Source organism: Pollicipes pollicipes, unplaced genomic scaffold, assembly GCF_011947565.3.
Source record: "Pollicipes pollicipes isolate AB1234 unplaced genomic scaffold, Ppol_2.1 Scaffold_6138;HRSCAF=7277_pilon_pilon_pilon, whole genome shotgun sequence".
In the NCBI taxonomy this organism is placed as follows: domain Eukaryota; kingdom Metazoa; phylum Arthropoda; class Thecostraca; order Pollicipedomorpha; family Pollicipedidae; genus Pollicipes; species Pollicipes pollicipes.
The window spans coordinates 7,934,940-7,956,892 of NW_023596818.1; the positions used below are offsets into that span (position 1 = coordinate 7,934,940).

General features: G+C 50.4%; 1 protein-coding gene across 1 annotated transcript; it reads right to left on the reverse strand.

The window, feature by feature from the left end:
• Positions 1–350: 350 nt before the first annotated feature.
• On the reverse strand, positions 351–21,553 carry LOC119106084 (uncharacterized). Its single transcript, XM_037229681.1, has 7 exons — positions 21,477–21,553; positions 15,882–16,161; positions 11,547–11,736; positions 10,935–11,076; positions 7,503–7,674; positions 1,441–1,568; positions 351–1,059 (listed from the first exon to the last, which is right to left on the reverse strand). Exons 2-7 carry the CDS (start codon positions 16,086–16,088, stop codon positions 900–902), a joined length of 999 nt encoding a protein of 332 aa, XP_037085576.1. The 5' UTR covers positions 16,089–16,161; positions 21,477–21,553; the 3' UTR covers positions 351–899.
• Between the last annotated feature and the right edge of the window lie 400 nt (positions 21,554–21,953).

The following is a 21,953-nucleotide window of genomic DNA, read 5'->3' on the forward strand; positions in this document are numbered from 1 at the left end:
TGGGTCCGCACGGACTGTTCGAGGGAGAATCATCAGTCGTGGGGTGTGGGGTCACTTCAGTGCATGGAAACCGAAATAATGCAACACTGCCATAACGATATACTCGATGGAGCCAAAGTTATAAAAATACAACTGATAACGTCATTTCACAACAAAGACACCGTAAACTGTTCAAAAATCTCACGGAGTGCAGCAGTACTATCGTTCGCGCTTCCACAACATCTGAGAATAAAGGCACGGCAGTTGTGCACAACGACTCACCAACTCAGAATCAAATAACACTTTCAAGCAATTGCGAAATTTGCATGAGAAAGTTACCAAGGAGACTACTATGCCATCCAGCTGGCCGCTGTACACTTAATATTCGGGGAGAAAAGGGGGAGTTGGCTGACCACTAGACTTTGGAAATATTTGATGAGCCTTGTGGTTGTGATCCCATTCTACCTGCCTTTTGGTCTGTTCATTTTTCGGCCAGTGCCCCTCCGACAACCCACAGCGATAACAACTGACGAAGCTGAGAGGCGCTGCCGCAGCGCATGGTGACGTCACTCCACAGGGGTGACGGAACGCGACGCCAGCTGGTGACGTCATCCATCACGTCCGCAGAGGCAGCTGCATGGCGGCCACAGCATTAAGTGACGTAATTCGAGGCGGGCAGCACACAACCCCGCCGAAACCGCGGCATCGCGTCGCGTCACTGCACGACTTTCAACTAACAGCGTCGCGGCCCTACGCTGTGACGTCACTCCGTCACACCGCACCGTGACGTCACAACGGGCAGCACGGCGTGACGTCACTCTACCACACTGCGCCGTGACGTAACTCGGCGACCCCGACTGGGATCGGAGTCATGCCCGGCGTCACACCATGACCTGCGCCAGCGTGAGCAAGGCGGCGCGCTAGTTGAAGAACTTGTCGTCCTCCTCGGTGATGACGGGTCGGCCTCCGTGGTGGGTGACCGGCTGGCCGAAGTTGCGCAGCGCCTTCTTCAGCTGCACCTGCTTGGCGTGCTCCTGACGCCCCTTGAGCTTGTCGCGCAGCTCGTTCAGGTGCTTCTGCCTGCGGACGACGGGAGGCGGCTGATGACGTGGGAGCGTTTGCGCTGGGTGAGGAGCATTGTTCATGAGTCTCGGACTACCTTGAGGGGGCGGGGAAAGCATTCTGAGATCTTAAAATTCAAAATTCAGCACCGCAAAGCAAACTTCGGTATGGTTAGGACGTGGAACAAGTCGCCTTAAAACCTTGGTACGCCCAACTCTTCTCGTAGAGGAAGCCCAAAGAAGATCGTTGCATGGTGACTGCACTGCTCCCTCATGGACTGGCTGTATTAGATTTGCCTCTTGTGTAGATGAATCGGCGGTATTATGCACAAATGTATCATACGTCAAAACGCCACTGAGCACCTCCCTTGACCTGATTTGGCGACCTCGTCCCAAATACCTTTTGTCTAGAGCGGTGTCAATCTTCTTTCCCAGCTGGTCCTCCTTTTCTTCAATGCGTTTCTGCTTCGCCTCCTCGATATACTGTTGTTTCATAGTGATTTTTTGCACTCTTTCTTCTTCTGCCGCCTGTAACAAAGCGAGTGAGAGTCAGATGATAGCTGTTTGGTAGGAAAGGGGACAGTCGAGGATGGTTTGAGTCGCGCAGCAAACGTTGCGGTGTCTCTCGATTCCCATTGATGCTTGTCCTGTCAGTCGTGCACTCTATTTCCAATCCGTGTGCAAAGTTTTGCCTTCATCGACGTTGGCCCATAGCAGCTGAGTGCCGCTGTGGCGTACTTAAGTACAGGGCATGTGTCAAAACAAAACAAAAAAATGGGGACAAATTACAAGGAAATTACGACATAGGTTGGGCGCAAAAAGACACTGCGAAAAAGATGCCGAGGCTTTCTACGTCGATATAATTGCCAATTAATTCTAGGTGAGCCCGATTCTTTCAAAGCAACAAAACTCAGATGAAAATCGACAGCCGTCAGCAAGTGGCTTAGGGCTTGAAGCTATTATGTTGTGTTTTATACGTGGCACCATGAAACCCTCACGAAATCGTTCCATTTAGACGCATGCGTAAGCATGCTGTGGGTACCTAATTCTTTCACGCGATAATATTAACTCTACTGCAAGATACGAGAGACTGAGACAAAACTGCATCTTTACTACGTATGCTGCACATTGGTTAGTCAATCTAACTGCTTCAGCATAAAAAATCGTGCACAAAATTATGCTCATCACGAACCTCAGCCCGGGGCTAGTCATAAGTCCATAAATATTCCATAAATATTTCCCGTCCATAAATATTTCCCGCGTCAGCCCATGTCGTCCTATAACGATAACTCGGTCCTAACATCTGACGTTACGTGAACACTTGGCGGTGGCATTAAAACCGAAAAAGTGACGTCACTGGGAGTCAGCCGGTGGAAGCCAAACGTTGACAGCTCAGCAACTACTTTGATTTCTAACGACGTTGAAGTGATGAGATGACCGGTTAGGGCGGGAACGGACGCGATAACCACGTTCTTGAAATGCTATTCAACTCCAGATTTAAAAATTTAGTCTCACCAATGACGCAACTTGTTTGGGCTAGGCTAGTTCAACAGTGTGTCTGAAGCTGCTGGAGGGAAGAGTACGGCGCCCAGGTCTGTGGCTGGAAGAAGGAAAGAACGCGGGTTTCGGCTGTGTCGCGGCTGGGGTGGGGGGGGGGGGGGGCGAGTGGAGTGTGGCGCCTAGGTCTGTAGACGCAGGAAGGAAGGAGCGTGTGTCTCGGCTGTGCCGCTGCTGGAGCGAGAGTGCGGCGCCTGGGTCTGTAGCTGTAGAAGGAAGGAGCGCGGTTCTCGGCCGTGTCGCGGCTGGAAGAGAGAGTGCGGCGCCTGGGTCTGTGCCTGCAGGAAGGGAGGATCGTGTGCCTTGGCTGCACCACTGCCGGAAAGGAGAATGCGGCGCCTGGGTCTGCTGTTGCTAGAGGAGAGTGCAGCATTCGGGTCTTCCGATGCCGGCCATGAAGAAGGAGAGCGCGGCACTCGGGCCCTCCGCTATACACTACCGGGGCCTGCTGTTGTGCGCCACGGGTCTGCCGCTGGCGTGGAAGGAGAACACGGTACCCAGGTGGCTCCGAGGATCGCCAGGTGCTGCTCGATCACTACACCCGTCACACTGCGCAGGGAAGGCCTAAAGCGCCGAGCTGCTCAGGGAGGAGCTCGGCTGTTGTGCGGCCACGATCGCACCCTGGGTGGTTACCGGAGGCCCGCGGCCTGTGCGACCGACCGAGTGGCCACATCCAAACAGGGCCGGCGGTTGAACCCTCCCGCCTGCTGCGTACACACGGTCTCCAGCAGCTGCGCAACACTTCACGGCAGACGGCCGCTCGCCCGCTCCAGGCCACCGGCCACAGTGCCGGTGCACCGCCAGGCGTTCAGTGACGCGTGGCAGCGGGCGGCAGGTGCATGAGGTCAGACGGTGTCGAGAGTCTCGGTCCAGTGCTATGACGCAAGCGCTGGCTCGCTCCGGCGCCTCTGTGTCGGACAGCACATTCTCGCGCGGGGCCCCGAGACAGGTCTGTGGGACCGGTCGGGGGAGGGCAGGGGGGGGGGGGGGCGTCACAGCCGTCGACAGGCGGTGAGACTGCCCGGCTTACCTGCCCACGGGGCGAATGTGTTCGGGAACCGCCGGCATTTCCGGCCCCTACGACTACCTGTGGCGGTGCCGCAGAGTGGCGGCAGCGGTCGAGACAGCGGCGACGGCGATATTAACGATTGCGGCGGCCGTGACGACGACGACCGCCACGACGTTGGATGCGCGATCAAAGACATGACCGTGCGTCTGAGCCTGACAGCCAACACATCACACCCGGTTCCTGTAAGGCATCCTGGCAGCCACAGGACGGATCGGCCAGGAAATTACATGAATCATGTAGAGCGCATCATGTAGAACACAACGATTCCCGAAGTAATGCAAACATAATTCGTCCATCGATCGCGCTGGTCTTCGCATGCCTTCTCAGAGGGTCAGCTCCGTCGCTGGGCGCAGCAAGCCCACAATCATTTATTTATCCATTTCCCGTCCACTTCGACAATGGTAGAAAGTCATGCACCTGCTCTTTTTCTAAAAATGCTAGCTTGTAAAGGGCTGTTGTGAAGTTCCACCTCAGGCCGGCGGAACCTGCTATCACAGTGGAACGAATGTGGCCATTGCTTCCAAACTCTCAGCTGTAGCCTCAGACGCGCGCCACTGATAGGTCGGACGTATCACGCAACAGCCGATCGCGTGCAACTTTCTGAATCACTCAAGGGAAAGTTCTGGAAGGCTCTCCCGACCAATGTTTCCATTCAGTGGAAGCATGACGTGCTATGTGTGATGTCAATGATCATTCGTGTGTTTGGTAGGAACGTTTCAAATAGACCACGACGCTGGCTGGCAAATACGGGGACAAATCTGAGAACATTTTATCAGCTGGCGAATGTTCCAAACAGACCATGACGTTGGCTGTCAGATACGGGGACGAATCTTGAAACATTTTACTAGCATGCGATGGCCAGATCTCGAAAATGCACTAAAAAAAGCTCATCACGCATTTTTGGTAGCTTTGTTTCTTCCCAGTATTCTCTTTCGAGACCATGAATCTCAAAGAGACGCAAAGGTCTTCCACTGCTGGCCGGGGGGCCGGAATCCGCTTCACCCCTTCCAGCCCTGGGACAGACGTCAGGCCAACCTCAGCTCACCCACGCGCCAAATCCCGGCCGGCGCGCCTGTCGGGCGATGGACGCCCCGCCGCCCTCCGCACACCGGTCTGGTTCCACCGATGCACGGCCAGTCACGCGAAGTGGACCGTACGACGGCGGGGAGGGGTGCGAGATCAATACGGTCGGCCTACCTGGCCGTCGGACCGTATGCCCCGACGCCACCGCCGCGTCACCGCGTCGGCTGACTCGGAGCGGGCAAGCCGCCATGCCAAGGTCATGTCGCCGTCGATCCCATCCTCGTAAATACTGCATGGACCTGTGTTTTCCGACGCTAAAGCTTTGTGGTATGCGCGGTCGGAAGGACAACGGGCGGGCTGGAACTGCGCATGCGCACCCACCCTGAATGGTCTGAGTGGTGAGTCATCGTGTTCGCCATGAAAGATGCAGTCAGTGCGAAGACTTCATGATTTTAAAGCTCCCCGTTTTTTTTCTGCAGCGATCGTTCTCAGGGATTGTGTACTCAAAAAGATCAGTTTTGAGATACAGACGATAGCAAGCTGCGGGGGTGTTTTGACTTGCGGTGGTCCGTTTCGGAACGCGTAGCTGCTGCGTCATACCAGTTTTTCTGGTTTATTGGTGCATTCGCTCTAACAATTGTTGGCTTTTTAACTTACGAAATTTCGTAAAATTTGATGCTTATTGTTCGTAATATTTAATACTACAAGGTTAAGTGTAATGCGTTATATGTGGGACATCAGTACGCCACAAAAGCACCAGCATTGCGGTAATACCTTAAGCCATATGTTTGCGGCGCCTCAAACCGAGAAATTGCAAAGGTGGCAAGCTTTCCATTGTTCTGTTTTTGTCCTAATCGGAGCGATGTTTTGTTAGCCACAGGCTGCAGCACAGCACCGGCTAAGAGTACGAAACCTCTGGTAGCTCCAATGTTTTTTTTTCAGGAATTGAGTTTGATTCAGGTGCGGGCGTTTGGATCTTAGCAAGCCAGGAATGATAGATGATTGGATGTACGTTGTGATCCAGATGTTTGTGCACTCATTGTCGCAAGAAAGCCATATGGCTGACGTACAAGTGCCACTTTTAAAACTATCACATCCACGGAATAATCGGTATTACAAACAGGCATTGAATTCAACCATAAGAGTGTCTGCGGGTCCTATTGAACACGGGCACAGGAACGGGGGGGGGGGGGGGGGGGGGTCCGTAGGTGCCGTGGCACTCCCACTTTTGAGAGTGCGGGTGCCAGCAAGGGTAGTGCCACCCTGACTTTTCGGGCTATAAGCTATATTTGCAGGTGCCTTTTTTCAAGGAATCCTACACTAGTTAACGTGACCCAAAATGGGAAACTAAATACTCGCTCCTATGATGCAGCAGGCATTCACCGTAGCAGAGAGGAAAATACTTGATGCACTCCATATAAATGGCATGACGTTACCAACTTCATTTTGCTGCGGATGCCAAGATAAAACAGATGCTTTTTACAAGGCAGTTTAACTTTATCGTAACAGGCGATAAGATCAGTTTGCATTTGTTTAGTGGCTGTGATTCTTTCCGCAACAGGACCTGAATCCAACAGCACTGTAGGTGACAGTAGACCAGGACCAAGAGTACGATGGATCAGGATATGAGGGACTTTCAACATATGTTATGTGTACAACTGTGTAGAAATTCAACTAAATTTTTCCTGCTTTGGTCATATGACTAGACAAAACCAAAACATCCCTTTATCTTTCTACCTGAAACCCGCAGCCAGCATATCGAAATCGTATCCCACGTGTATCCCACTTGTCCCATTCATCCCATCGTATCCTATTTATTTGAATGCGGAAGGATCCGAGGGGTGGTGAGCAAATGTCGGAATGATCTTTTCAGAAGGAAAACATGTAGCTAAAGTTATGTTTTTATCCCCACAGTTTGTGCATGTAATTGTTTACCTACATCAAGGGAAGTGTTCTACATTGGCATGGGGTTTTGGACTGAGAAAGCCATCTTGAATATCACGATGTAAATGTCCTTTCAAAGGGAGTGTCCCACATTTGTATGGTGTTTTATACTGCAGTAGCCGTCTTGAAGGTCATTCGACGCGATTATCTCCTACGAAAATCGTGTCAAACCATATCATTTGTGAAGTCAAGAGATCGCTGCCTGAGTCCAATTATGGGAGCTGAACCCATAGGCGTCCAAACTCTGGTCGCGCTTCGTCGGTACCGTGTTGCAAGTGTTACATTAGGCAGGCGACTCTGTGGTACGTCGGCATGTAGGCCTTGACTGGAGCTTACGTCTACAGAGGTGCTGATAGCCCTCCCCAAACATTAAGAATGTACAGGGAAGGGCTCGAATGTCATTATGCCTGAACCCGGCATCCTGCATTTGAAACGTTCTCGAGCCCATGCTCTGGGGGTGTGTGCATATCAGAGCTTGTTGCCTGGTTTCTTTCCATGCAAAATGTAAGCTCATATATCCACGTAAAACATGTGAACCTATTGGGCTAACTTGTTTTAGAGATCGGGCGTCTCTAACCTTGCCCTGCTGTTGTCAACATAGTCCAGCTCGCCTCGCGTGGTTTGGTCGTGGGAAACATTCTGTGATGTTTGGTAAACGCATGATTTACACCGTCCACAGGGAACATACACACCCGCACAAGAATCCAGCATCGCCTTTGCAATAACCAATCATTGATAGTTTCAGGCCTTCGTCCAAGTGGGCCACAAACAGCGGCTCTTCGGCTCACTGCGTTCGCACACTGTCATCAGCGTTTCTCCACACAAGCCATCAAGATGGCGACCGGCTCCGTCGCCGCCTGTTATCTGACCTTTCTGCGCTCCTCCTTCTCGCGTTGGTCGGCTTCGGGGTCGACGCGGCGCACGTGCGCACGCCGCCGTGCCTCCAGGCTCTGCAGGTGGAGCGAGGGCAGGCGCTCCTGGACGGCCGAGGCGCCCCGCCGCTGCACGCCGTCCGTCTCCTTGATGTCCACGATGTCGAAGCTGGGAGCAGAGAGGGCATGAGAGAGAAAGGACGCTAACAAGCGCCGCGGTTGTAACGACGAGGTGGAAGCCACGGAAATGCCGTTGTCAGTCCGATGCAGAAGGCTGTAAAAGCAGAAACGCGGTATGCAGCAGGACGGTACAAAAAGGGAGAAAGACAGAGACGAACGGATGGGGCGGGAGCTAGGCAGAAGCCAAATCATGAAATCACGACGGAATCATGAATGAAGCCCTGCATACTTAGATACATGCAACGAGCGTGTGACCGAGACCGAGCTTAAGCGTATGGACTCTAAACGTGCATGCAAAATGAGCACCACGAATAGCAGGCTATGAGAGCTTTTTAGACAGTGGACTTGATCAATGAATCACACCAAACGGAGGAAAAGTATCTGACAACACATTTGAACGAGATGCCAAGGACGGGCATATAGCATGGATACCACGAATAGCAGGCCGTGAGGGCTGCGACAGGAGAGCTGTGTAAGAGCAGGCAGTGGACAAAGGCAGTGGACATAGCCGATGAATCTAAACCGGATGAATCAGCCGGAGGGGAACCCGGAGGCAGAAAGAGGAAGAGCCGGAGTAAAAACCGGAGGGAGGCGTGTAGTAATGCATTGAGCCTCCTTCGTATTGCCACGCGTTAGAATGCAAGGCGAACGAACCTTCAACGGATCGAAAACAAATTTAACGTTAAGTAAGTGGAAATATTGTGGCGCACCGTCGGTGGCCAGGAGTGGTATGGGCGGTTATGCTTTTCACGGGTGTATACATTTTCAACCGATGATCGTACCACCACATGGTTGTCAGCAATTAGTAGTACAATTCTTTAAAAATTTAGCTGTAATATGTCGGATGCACTATAATGCATGCTGGCTGATTTTTTGCCGGAGCCGGCATATTTCTGTAACGTTGTGGTATTGTTCTATTTCATCTCCCGATTCTATAAGTCTAGGAAATGTACCAATTTCCAGTCGTGAAAAGTCTGCACAACGCGGGTTAGATATAGGCCCAGAACTTAGCTACCGGGAACCGCAATGAAGCTAAATGTGCTGCGATATGTAAACGAGCGATGCTGGTCTCTGCTGTTTCGTAATTTCTTCGTGATTGCAACACGACAAATCTTTTCACTTTGTTATCAGTCAGCGTTTAACTTACAACTACCACCACCACGGTTTCGGCTGTTCAAGTAGGACCTGTGGATATACTTAGGCACTGAGTACCGGCTGCCTTATTGTCTGCATATGACAGCCATGACAACCATGGTTGAACCATGACTGCCGAGACAGAGGTTCTAAAAGTACATAGTCGCATGTTCTAGTTCGCTGTGACCTATTTCTTCATACAAAAGCTCAATTTTTTCCAATACACCTGTCGAAGTAACGATATGTGTAATTTGCTCGTTCATCTCGTCGATCAAAATTGATCACTTGCCCATATTGCAGAAGCCATTAGTAAATTTGTGCATAGACGCTGAACATCAATGCGCCTCCGCCTGCTTAGCTCATGAAAGTGAGATAGTCCAATGCATTTGTGAATCATATCCGAAAGGGTCCCGACAATCGATGGGCTTCATTTGCTACTGTTTACGTATCATCGTCATGTGACGACAATCACGCATGTTGTAGCCTTGCTTGTCCCACACCGAAAAGACGTTCCGCTTCATCATATGCGAAATATACGACGCATGCACGAAAGTACACAAAGCAGGGGCAGCGCAGCAGCAGGAGGGAGAGAAAGGGGACAGTTACCCCTGTTGACAGGGAAGGAGGCAAAAATGTGGCGGCTCCTCAAAAGTTTGGGAGGCTCCTTTTGCCAAAGCTAAAGGCTCTGTAGCTCCACATAAGTTACCAACACTCCGGTCAAGAATGCCCCATAACTGAGCTGGACGTTGCTCAAACGGACTCGCAGGGGCCTTTTTACATCAATAAGCTGGTATATTGGATCATGAACTAGGCTTGAGGAACTTGGTAGCCCGTGCTCTGGACCGAGATGCCCTATTTTGTGTTAAGGAGGCCGATTTGTTGACTTGAGAGACCAAGTTGTGAAATAAGAGACCCCTGTTTTGGAATAGCAGGCCCCTTTCATGAATCAGATGACCTCAGTTTTGGATCAGGATGCCCTGTTTTGGGAAAATAAGGGCATTTGCTGGATTTATAGGCACTCTTCACGAATCGGTGGGATCGTGTAGTGGATAAGAAGGCCCTTTTTGAAGCAGAAGGCCCTTTTTAGGAACAGGAGTTTCCATTATTGGATAGGGAGATGATTCGCCGGATCGAAAAGGTCCCTGCATTGTTCAAAAGGTTTCTACGTTAATCAAAAGGTCCATATTCTAGATTGTTTAATGGTCGACGTTTAGATACGTGGACATTGATACGTGTAGCAATCTGATAATGTTTATGTGATCCCGGCGCCCCGCCCCTTAAGCATGACACCGTCTAGGAGTCAGTGTCAGTGACAACGTGTGGCCTCCCTGTAAGGAAATCCCACTTTGTCCAGGAGCCCTGGAACATTCTGTCACCCCTCCCCCAGCTTAAAATCCGTGGCACAGCCTCTGATACGAAGGCTTTATTAGCCGCGAGTGAAACCATTGATACCATCTATAATGTGGAAAGCATAGTGTGGATAGAAAGTTGTCCACATGGAATTATTAGGAAACATTCAACCCGGGGTAACCGGTTCAAGAAAAGTTGCGAACAAAAGCATAAGATCGATGAGAGCTAAGTGTCATGGTGTGTTTCTGTCCTTCTGTTGTTGTTTTTTTTTTAATTCCGGCCAAAACCACCTAGCCCATGATTGCATTGGGACCATCAAAGCAACGTCATTGTATCACAGTGGGAACTGAAATTGAACATCTTGAATTAGGATATGAACCTTTACAATAGGAATTGGAAGTGTGATACCAATACGACAGCAGGGCAGCGATGACCCTTATCCACCGCAGAAAATAAAGCTGCAACACGAACATGAAATACAGCACAAAAAACGAGCATAAAGCTGGAAAACGAATATAAAACAACCGAAATACAATATTATGGACAACTAAAAATCGGGAGTGAAATACAACTTTAGTAATGGAACTGTGGTCGCAAACAAACACGGGCCTCGTGTCAAAGCCCCGTATGCGGGAATCCCGGCCGTTTACTGCGGTTTCGAGGCGAAGCTCGTCCGTGCCAGCGCGCACCATTACGGCCGTGTTACGCCTGGAAACGGCCTGGAAACCGAGCCCGCCGCGACGCTGACCGCGACTATCGACCGACCTGAGGCCGTTGGTCGCCTTGGCCTTAGGCATGGCGATGAGCCCCTCCTCCCGCAGCGACTGCAGGATCTGCTTCTCCTCCATGCGGTTCTTCTGGTAGCCGGAGAGGAGGCGCGGCACAGCCTTCCCCACCACCTCGAGCTCTGCAGAACAGCGGCGGCGTTCAACGCCCCGGGACCGGTCAGAGGTCGTCGGGGCACAGGGTGAAAAGGTCATCAGGCGAATTAGTCATTTGGACGGGCAGGTTAGGCTGTCAGGTCCTCGGGTCGCCCCCTCCCTCTCCTCCCACCGTTAGTTATAAAAGCTGACGCCCCTGAAGACTCATGCACGTGTCAGTGCCGGTAACATCTTGTTCGAGCAACGAGGCTGTTTGCGGGTATTTATAACGTTCTAACAACGATAACTTGATCCTATCCGATCAGCGAAGGCTTTTGATGAAGAGCTGAGGACGCACCTATTCCAGGAATGTGACGTGGCATTCGCCGTCGCCTTGAGCCATAGCCGGAAACCCGCTTACCAGCTCAGATCTCAGATTTCAACCCTCCGACCCGTCGATCTTAGCGGGACCAAACTGCCTTCCGGCTCGGCTCGAGAGCATGGCGCGAGAACTCACCGAGCTCGTATGGCGGCTTGAAGTCGCGCTCAACCAACTTGACCATTTCTGCCGCCGAGTGTTCGGTGATCACGTGACTGTAGTTCTCGTCCAGATCATAGATGCCGCTGTCAGCACTTTCCTTGGACATGGCCGAGTGCGACTTGAGGTCCTCAAAAAGCAGCGTGCCGTTCCGAGCATCGAGCGACTCCTGTAGCAAGAGAGGAGGTGTCAGAGCAGCAGTGGCATCCAGCGATTCCTGCAGCAAGGGAAGACGCGTCAGAGCAGCAGCGGCGGCAGCGACTGCTGCAGCCAAGGAACACGCGTCAAAGCAAAAACGGCAGAAACGTATCTTGCGGCAAGAGAAGACGGCAGAGCGGCAGCGGCGTCAGCAACTCCTCCAGCCAAGGAAAACGCGTCAAAGCAGTAACAACAGAAGAAAACCCTGCAACAAGAGAAGACATGTCAGAGCAGCGACGGCGGTAGCGACTCCTGCAGCGTAAGAACTCGCATCAGAGCAGCAACGGCAGAAGTGAATCCTGCAGCAAGAGAAGACGCGTCAAAGCAGCAGCAGCAGAAGAGCGTCGGGCTCCTTTTGGAGAGCAGAAGGGCGAGTTGATGCTGCAGGCCGCTTGAGAAGCTCAAGCCACGCGCCAGACCTGGAATGATGCTATAAAGGGCTGCAGGTCTGAGGACTTTGGTAAATCATCACATCGGTGTTCTTTTTTCTTTCCAGACTTCCAATGCTTGATTGGTTACAATATGCAGACATGACATGCAACTTCTGTCGTACGCCTTTGATTTTACAGCAAAGGAAGGAACGGCGCAAATATGGAAAACACCTTGGTGCATAATGCTATGCCCAGTTGTGTCTTGTGCGAATGGGCACAAGGCCCAAAGCTGGTAAGGATACAGCTGCTGAGGATATATGAGGGTCGAAAAGCCGCCTTCGGAAAGCATTTACATCTGCTGATTTTCCATCGCATTGTATTATGTTTTAGGGGCAAGTTTTTTACGAAATTCTGCGCGTGATCTACCGCAACCCCGTTAAGGTGCCATGCAAGAGGCATGACTTTCCATTTATGTTGCGACAAATTCCGTGAGCTCGGCTACGCGTAGCGCTGGGAAATCCCGAGGGCCGTCCACGAGAGCATTGCTAGAGGCACGCGAGTAGAGCATTCAAATTTTGAAGAAACATGTCAAGAAATCTCCGTGGTCTTGGGGAAAGATGCTGGACTCGTAATCCAGCGGCACTGGGTACGAGTCCCAGAGTGGGCGCATTGTTTGACCCGAATGAAACGGAAAGGCCAGCTGGCAACTGGCCAACGAGGCTCAACCCAGACCCGAGGCGGCCGTGTCGCAGCATTGTGCGGCACGTAAAACCCTCCGCATTCCTGTTCGGCGAAAGGGCGGAGGCAAAATTAGCTGTTGAACAGGACGGCACGCTTGGGTGGTGGGTTCGGGGTACAGGCAACAAGCTATGCTTAGCAGGTACTCTGAATCCGAAGTCACCCATACAAACCATTCGGGATAAATTTTAAAAAATCTTAAAGCATTTAAAACGCCCTTGGAAATCTTGAGCACGCCTAGTCCGTACGAGGCGTCGTGGGTGCGTTATTTCGTGGGATTGCAGTCACTTACTCAGGGAAAGCATGCAGCCGGTTTTAACGAAGCCCCAGGTCGGTGAATAAATGCATCCGTAAAACGGTTGTGGTAGGGCAAACCAAATATCGCGTCGGCCACGGGTCGACACTGCAGTGAACGGCGTGTGTCGGCCGCGGGCAAGTCACTGCAGTGATCAGCGTGTGTCGGCCGCGGGCCCGTCACTGCAGTGATCAGCGTGTGTCGGCCGCGGGCCCGTCACTGCAGTGATCAGCGTGTGTCGGCCGCGGGCCCGTCACTGCAGTGATCGGCGTGTCTCAGCCGCGGGCCCATCACTGCAGTGATCGGCGTGTCTCAGCCGTGGGCCCGTCACTGCAGTGATCGGCGTGTCTCAGCCGCGAGCCCGTCACTGCAGTGAACGGCGCGGGCTGTGACGCCTTGCACGATCGGTCACTGCGGTCGTCTTATTCAAAAATGTTGTTATGTGATGCAACCAGTATTTTCGGGGATGGAAATCTGTGTCGAATCTTCATATCACCACGTTGTTTTTTTTCATGCGTGAGGCCAACGTCTTCGGAATGTCACCAGATTGTGTCAATGTTCAATTTAGCCCGGATTTCTTTTGTGCAATGCCATTTGGTGATAAAACACCACAGCAGCTATGGTGATGGCGAGTGGCGCAGCAGCTGCGCCACACGCCGCCTCCCGCTAGTAATGCCTGAAAGGACTGCTACTATTGGTGCAATGTCCATAAACATAAGACAGGGGCGCCACGTTCCATAATAAGTCGCGCGGGGGGGGGGGTTGAGCAGGGAAAAATGACAAGCCATACCCTAAAATACGCAGAAATGTATTTCCCGGATTTACATGAATTTCTTATGTTATTCTGACCTTAGTCTGTCCCCCAGCTTAATGAAAAACTATAAGCGTTGTGATTGCTGATGATCATTTCTCTAACATGTATTTTCTTCAAACGGTAACAAAATACTTCTCGGACACCGCTCTGGCTACAGAGCTTTCTGACAAGACATCTGGAAAACTTCAAAAGTTTCGGCATGCCCTAGTAATTACATCTTAAAGGTCTTGGGAAGTCAGTTTTGTTTTTGAGATCTTATGATAGCTTAAAATTGGCTTCCTTACCTTTCCGACTATGAAAATGCATTTACCACACCAAACACAAAACAAAAACAATTTCTAGGACACAGCAAAAGTAATTAGCCATCCGCTGCACACTATATCTGCCCGGTAGCTACCCGTCAGCACCACATCCATCAACTGCCGGCAAAAAAAAATTGACTGGACGCAAGCAGCCTAGTGTCATGCACAGTGTGGCTGCTGCCCCATGGCTGTGTGTATGTGCATGGCCTCAGATAGCAGCATGAATGGATATCGATAAGCAGCACCACTGTGCGTTATGAAGGTCCAGCGTAGCGGCAAACCAAGTTTGCAGCACCAGCTACCAACTAGATAGAAGAACTTCGACCAAGCCTATAATTTACATCGCATTTACGTCCATGTCGTCTACAGTCACGAACTGGGGCAAAATGAATCATTGAATATGAGTGATAATAAATACATCTCAGCTCCGAGTAAGAATGGTGATGTACCCCCGCTAGACATAATCACTGGCCTATGTCAGAGCATAAAACCATACATCAAATCAGACAGTGATAAAAAAAACACCACCGGAGAGGTTGTAATAGTCTTTACAGTTAACAATGAGGTCCAGCAACAACCTGATTAGAACTGTGGACACGTACATCGTCTTTCCAATTTGACCATGCCAACGGAAACCTTACCAACACAACACTCCGGAAAAAATCAGGGAACTACGCATCCAGCATGTACACGCGAGCCCCAGTTAGCCAACAGCTTGCTGGATTGCTCCATACTTCGGCCCTTGCAGCCGCGCCAGTGTGGTGCGGTGCGTGCCTGCGCCGGGTAAACACATGGGACGCTGACGCTACTGACGCTCGTTGGAAGTGGATGCCGTGCGCCACAATGACTGGAGGTCACGCACGTCGGCGTGACCTCGACAACGGACCTGCACGCCCGGTCAGGGACCGGGCGGTCAGGGTTTCGTAACGGTGGGGCTCAGTCGCCAACGTTCACGCACGGGGCGTCTGGACGGAAGAGAACGCCTTGGAGGGAAAATAGCTCTGTGGTGTAGTTAATCTTAACAGCCAGTGCATTTGGGAACGAAATGGTAACATGTGACGCGACGCAAATTGCGGTCAACGATGTAGGTACTTGGAAATGCCGGAAACCATCCTCATTTTACATGCAGCCAGATGTCATACAAAGCTGCGATCATTCTGCTTTTACGATGCAGATATGTGTTATACTCTACATCAACGTTCGCCACAAACGCCCTGAAAAGTAACGTGATCGGATGCACCGTGCACGGCGGGCCAAATCTAGTGGGAGTCTTATATCCACACACGTCAACGGTAAATGTAGTCTGGACAACTTAAAAACATCAGTTCGTAGGTATGCACACTAGTATTGGATCACAAGCGAGTCATTGATTTTTGCATTTTTATGTGGGAGGGAGAGAGAGAGGGAGAGAGAGCGAGAGAGTGTGAGCGAGAGAGAGAGAGAGGAAGAGAGAGACAGAGACAGAGAGAGCGATATATATTTATATATATATATATGTATATATATATATATATATATATATATATATATATACTCAACAAGATCGGCCGTGTCAGCAGCGTGGCAGGCATAATCATGTGCCTGAAAAAGACTTACCCCAAGGTCGCAGTTTGGGATATCCAGATCATCTTCAACCAGTAGAGTGGGCGTGACGCTGCTGATGGACTGACCCGAGGCTCCGGCTGACCTTCCTGACCTTGGCTTGGTGAGGTCAACGGCCTGCTCGGTGGGGTCACTGCCCACCGGGCGAGCGGTCGTGACCTTGATCTGTGTCCGTGCTGGCTTGCTCTCCCCGCAGCCCATGATCTGACCTTGAGACGACCTCTTGTAGACGATGAGCGGTTTTCTGAGACGTTACGAGCTGACAGCTCGGGCACTGGGGACAGACAGAGGAGCTGTGATGGGAGCCGGACGCGACAACGGCTCCTGGTAACAGCAGTTTGTCGTCCGTGGCCGTTTGAGCTCTACATGCGGTCAGCAGGAGCAAAGGCGCGGCTCGTTTCGTAACTATGTTGATGTAACACAGCTGGCGTACTCAAACAAGTCTAGAGAGTTAAAAAACGCTGAATTTTTGGGGATGTGGCGGTGGATGCAGCTTGCTTTGGTCCGTGCGATCGTAAATAGATCGATTTCACTGGTTGCAAGTCGCAAAGTACGGCTCAAAGACGTGTGCTGCTGCTCACAATTCAGCGATGTTCATCATGTATGGAGCGGGGATGCCTATAGCATGAAGGAAGTGAGTAGCGCAGCACGCTTTGATTTAGCAATAACACCGTTTTGTTGTCATTGTTGAATCAACGTTACCAAAACAGAAATGCTGCACATGCAGCTTTCACTTCTACCCATATATATATATATATATATATATATATATATATATATATATATACATATATATATATATATATATATCCTACCTATTTCACAGGAAGACGTATCCTTACCACATCCCGGTTAGTGACAGGTTGATGAAGAAATGAGACCCACAGAGCATGATTTTGGCACCTCACTTAAGCTTGGGCTGCTTGCCATTTATATCTACATTTAGTTCCCTCGTTGCGTGCAGCCCTCTTCATGACTTCCGTGTACGTTGCATATGTCTGCTCCTCACTCATACCGGAGGACACTTCAATCCCTATGATGTGGTATGCTGATGCATGTCGCGTTTATTCATTTGGGAAAAACGTATCTATTAAACATTGATGACAAGACCAAATGAACTTTGAAGTTAAGTCCAACACCCATGAAGCCTCTTCTCCCAGCGCGTATGGCGCGAGAAACGAAGCAATCTAGCCTTCATGAAATGGACCATCCAAAATATCTTCAATGGTTTGTTCACAACGGAGCCTCTATGCTCGTCGGAGCGAGCTAAACGCAGGTGACGTTATGAGGGAAAGTTGAACCAGAATTCCTGCGCTTATCCCTTAAAACCTAGCGTTATCAGACGGGAGATGCCAGAAGTGAGCATATTCGGTGTGCAGTAAAGATAACTGTCGAAAAATGCGATGCATTCAGCTAAAATATGACGCAGGCACGTGCCGGGTTGATAGTCTGGGGCTATCTATCCCCGCCTGATGCGTGCAAGCCAGTGCGAACCGACGACGGCAGTAAATACCGTGAACTGATAAGCTGTGTCGTGATCATCTTTTCTCAGAAGTCTGGTTTCAAGAATTCGGGACGTGATGAGAAAGGCTCATGGGTGGAGCGTCTGGGATTCACAAATGTGTTGGAAATCCCGTGACATTACCAGTCCATGGCGTTGCAAACCCTCGCCTGCAATCAGGTTGTGGCGAAACACTTGTGCAAAGTAGGTTGCCTCCGTCCAAGTGAGTCACACCCGAGAGCACTCTGCATGGACAATGCCGGCGGTGGGCTGCAGAGAACTAGGGGATATACCGAGATCCACTAATGCGAAGCGTGGTTGTCGCCGCCAATGATTGCTCCACGTGGTGCACAAAATTGGTTACAGCGCTTAGATTGCTTCACTTGTCCGGATTCCACCGGTGGTTTATTTATGTGCACACGTGTCACATTCGTTGGCAGTACCCCACGTTTCCGTGGCTACCAAACGATAGCGGTACATTCCGCTGACATGGCTTTCAGTCCAGTAGATTCAGAGGCAATCTGTCTAGAGTGACGGACCACATCTTGTTCAACGCACCAGCTGTGTTTGTGCTCACTGCCACACATCTCTCCACATCGGAACGCTTTTGATTAATCGGATGAAACCGGTAATGGATGGGTCGCGCGGTCCATTACGACATTGTCACGCATACTGATCACCCAAAAGCACACATAGGCGGATCGCGGGCGCAGACAGTGTTTCGTCAGACACAACAAAAGGGTATATGTTGGTGATGCATTGCTGGATCGTGAATTGCTAAGCCTCACACGTACACTTAGGTCGGCCCAGAATGCCACGGATTCAGAACAGAACAAGAAAACATGTAGGGTAGTCTCTGTGGGACCCTGACAGCGCTGACAATGATCTGAATTTTTAACCTCGTTAAAGGGAGTGTGTCTCATGTTTTCGATTTTCTTCATAAGCGCCTAAGGGCAGTTTGGCAATAATCTGTGGTTAGTTTTGGTTGCTAAGGGTGCATTTGGGTCTTGCAACAGTTTTATGTATTTATTGTTATCTATCCTAGCGATGGCTGTGCGTGAACAAATACCATCCTAACAGATATATCAATCAGCGGGCAAGAAAGGACGAATGCACTGGCTTATATGTGGCGAATAACTGCGCGCTACAGACATGGCCATTATTTTGGTTGCTAGGTAACATAAAACAACAGCATTTTCCTAGGGCCTGGTGCAGCTGAATGTAAACAAAAACAAAACATCAACATAATGGCCGCCGCCGTCGCTGCGTTTGCGAGCTGTTGTCAGCGCTGACAAGCGACATCCGCGAAAAGCCATTGGCTAGAGCTAACGACACCTTCTCAATGATGTCGATGTGTTTAGTAGTGAATACTGCTGGTTGGCTACCCGATAACTTTGTTCGTCCATACAAACCAAATAATATTTTGGGGCCTGTGACAATATCTCGTTGGTGGAGGCGAATTCATAGAAACTGAGGACACCAAAATTTGAAATAGAAAATCCCTACCATCCTACGTGAACAGTCGAAAATTCTAACTTGACCAGACACGCTCCCTTTAGGGTGCAGCATGCGGTTAGTCGGTAAAATCCTGTGCCAAATTCTGAGTTGCAGCCGCTTCAATTTAAAGCCATCGGTTGTGGTATATATAATTATATATATATATATATATATATATATATATATATATATATATATATATATTATCCTTGACTTATAGCCCTTAATCTTTGCTCCCATTTCACTTGCGAGTGCGTGGGCGGGGCAACGTGTACTGGTGATACAAACGCATTATAACCCCGCCTTGCAGTGCCCATGCATGTCCTTAATTGGTCAAAATGTCTGCCCCCGAGTTGCGTGTACAGTGGGTTGTGCAGTGTAGTGCAGTTGTGCATTCAGAAGCTTTCGGTTCTGGTGGTCATAGAGATCACTTATTTGAACAACTGAATGGTGTATCAGCTGATGCTTGTGCATAGACTTATTCTCCTCTAAACATACGTCGGAGTTATCCATAGAACTTTGGATACAATATTTCTCCCGTTGGCTTAGGCTGTAACGACTGTACGGTTCGCGTCCAAGTGTTTACTACCTCTGACCAAAAAAGCATCTAACAAGTTCAGTGACTCTTAGGGTCGATGTTACAGTGCAGCAGTGATGTTTCGTTTTTTATTTTAAGTCGATTTCGTATAATCTCCTTTCATTTGGCTTTATGTCAAAAGCCTGCTTAATCCGGGTAATTTTGAGGCTATCAGCTTGAACTCATGGATCTGGGACCTTCAAACTTCCCAAGTAAAGACGGTTTTTGAGTACACCTTGTTTTATTTTGTCCCCGCCATCTGATCAATTTTGTCGCCGCGAACTGATCAATTTTAATTCCCATGTTCTTTAAAATCAACCGGTAAGGCTTTTCTAATGCTGCTCATGAGATATATCAGCTGCGAAAGGACCTCCGACTTTATCATGTGCGCCTCTCAAGAAACCGTAAGGCTCCGTCCGAACTGTGGGCTCAGCTTTCCTTAAAGTCGTTCTATTTTTTCATGGTGGTGGAGATCGCGTAAATCCTCGCAACAGCGCCTGGAATTGTCTTTTTTGTTTTTTGTTTTTTTTTACTATCGGAGCCGACTGCGCCATGCAGTGTTTGTCAAACAGCTTATCAGGTAGGAGATAAGCCCCTCATCACTGTAATTGTCATTAAGCTGCCCGCTCAATCTTCGTTCGAACATGACAAGCGGTCATGGTAAGGAGGTGCGACGCACAGACAAGTCAAAGCTGGGGATTGGCAAGCTTGCCGATAACTACCATAGATGCTGGCAGTGTCAATTGCGAAGTGGTGTGAAACCATAGTTTCAGTCTGCTTCAGCGTCTTTTCAAAAGTATCCATAACCTTTGATTGTGATAAAACCTGACGCGTTATGACACATTTCAATGTATTTGATAGCCTTAATAGACCTAGATTTATAATCAGCTGTGCAGCCGCCGAACTTTGTTCTTCATTATAACATGCATATTATGCGACGATGCTTTAGCAGCATTCTACTTTGCCCTACCCAGGTAGAAATATGGCCTGGCCAGGCACCAAAAAATTGGACACTAAGGCATGTCTGACCCAACCTAGGAAAACCTGGGCGGTGAGTGAGCGCGAGGTCAGGTGAAGTCGGAAGGCAGAACAGATCGTGCCAAGCATCACGGCACGTTTCACTTTTGCCACCAAATTCTGCCGTTGACATGGGATTCCCCGGTCGTATAGTCCGTCCGACCAGGACCCACACAATGGGCACAACTTAGCGTGAACCCTGATCCCGGTAATTAAAAAAGATATTAGCAGGGAGAAAAAAGACGTTTTACGCCTAATGATATGATGTTAATATCCACTCTAAAAATTGAGATGTGTTGTGTGTGTGCGGTCAATGCGAGTGAGCAGGGTCGTTCTTAAAAAAATATGAGTGGAAAGAAAGGTATGCACGGCCTTGGCCAGGGGTGTACTTTTCTCTTCAGCCTGCGGGTGGGTTTACAGTCCCCTCCCCCCCCCCCCCTACTCCCCCAAACTTGGTGTCCAGCCCCCAGCTTTGAGTAAAATTGGGCAAAATCCGATGTGAAGACCGTTTGCTGGTGTATTTCAGAAGATTTTGTCACTTTTCAGTGATCCCTTTCCCCTCCCCAGCTTAATTTGCTGAGCTACACAGCTGGCCATAGCCATGCATCTGCGCGGATGACCGGGTACCGTCTCAGTGACTATGCTCTCCCAGCGGGCTGGCGCCGCCACTGGGGCTTGGTGACTCATACCCTCAGTATGTACATACCGATAAATCCGGGAAATGCACCTGCATTCCAGAACTATTCGCGTTTTTCTGAGGCACATCATTTGATGCGTCGATGCAGGTTAGCTTTACCGAAACAGAATAAATGGTCACTATTCTCACTAGGTCACTAGCTGTAGCCGCGGCTAGATTACACACACTCGCAATCGATTGTCAAGTGCCGTGCTGAGCTGCATGCCTCGGGTCTGCAGCGGCTCTTTCGCTTGAAAAATCTAGCGCCTTCCTACCCCCCATCCCTCATTACGAGCACGCCCTCGCTGCGGCCGAGCTCACCTCTGGCTGACAGGGTCCATGCCGCGGAGCGGCGCACCGATGTGGGCGGCGTCCGTCCCACCGCCCGGGGCTGCGACCACCTGACCGGCAGCCGGCCGGACGCACCTTGTTTGGGCTCAGTGTTTAGTATATCGACATGGCAACGGAGTCGATCGGTGACGTCACGCGGCGACGGCGACGACGGGCCCGTTGACGGCGACGTCCGCCGCTGGCCCGGGCCCACTACGGGCGACGGCGGGCGTGGAGTGCGAGTCGCCGCCGAAACGGCTGGACGGAGCTGGAGGGTCACGAGCGTGCGGCAGCGATCCGCGTGTGAAGTCTGGCTCGCACCACGCTTCGGTGGATTCGCATGTATGCTAAGGGTGGTCTCGTACCTGGGGCGTCGCTCAATATGCTTTCGGAGAGCCTGAGCCCTCCCCCTTCCCCATTCTGATTTGCAACATCTATTGCAGCTGGAATGCTGGGCTGAATAGATAC

What these genes read in the sequence shown, in the direction of transcription:
- LOC119106084 (XM_037229681.1), bottom strand. Translation starts at nt 16,088, where the DNA reads ATGGGCTGCGGGGAGAGCAAGCCAGCACGGACACAGATCAAGGTCACG. An exon ending in AAGGCGACCAACGGCCTCAG is followed by an intron (nt 7,675 to 10,934) that starts GTCGGTCGATAG and finishes CTCTGCTCCCAG; the next exon opens with CTTCGACATCGTGGACATCA. An exon ending in AGAAGGAGGAGCGCAGAAAG is followed by an intron (nt 1,569 to 7,502) that starts GTCAGATAACAG and finishes GCTTTGTTACAG; the next exon opens with GCGGCAGAAGAAGAAAGAGT.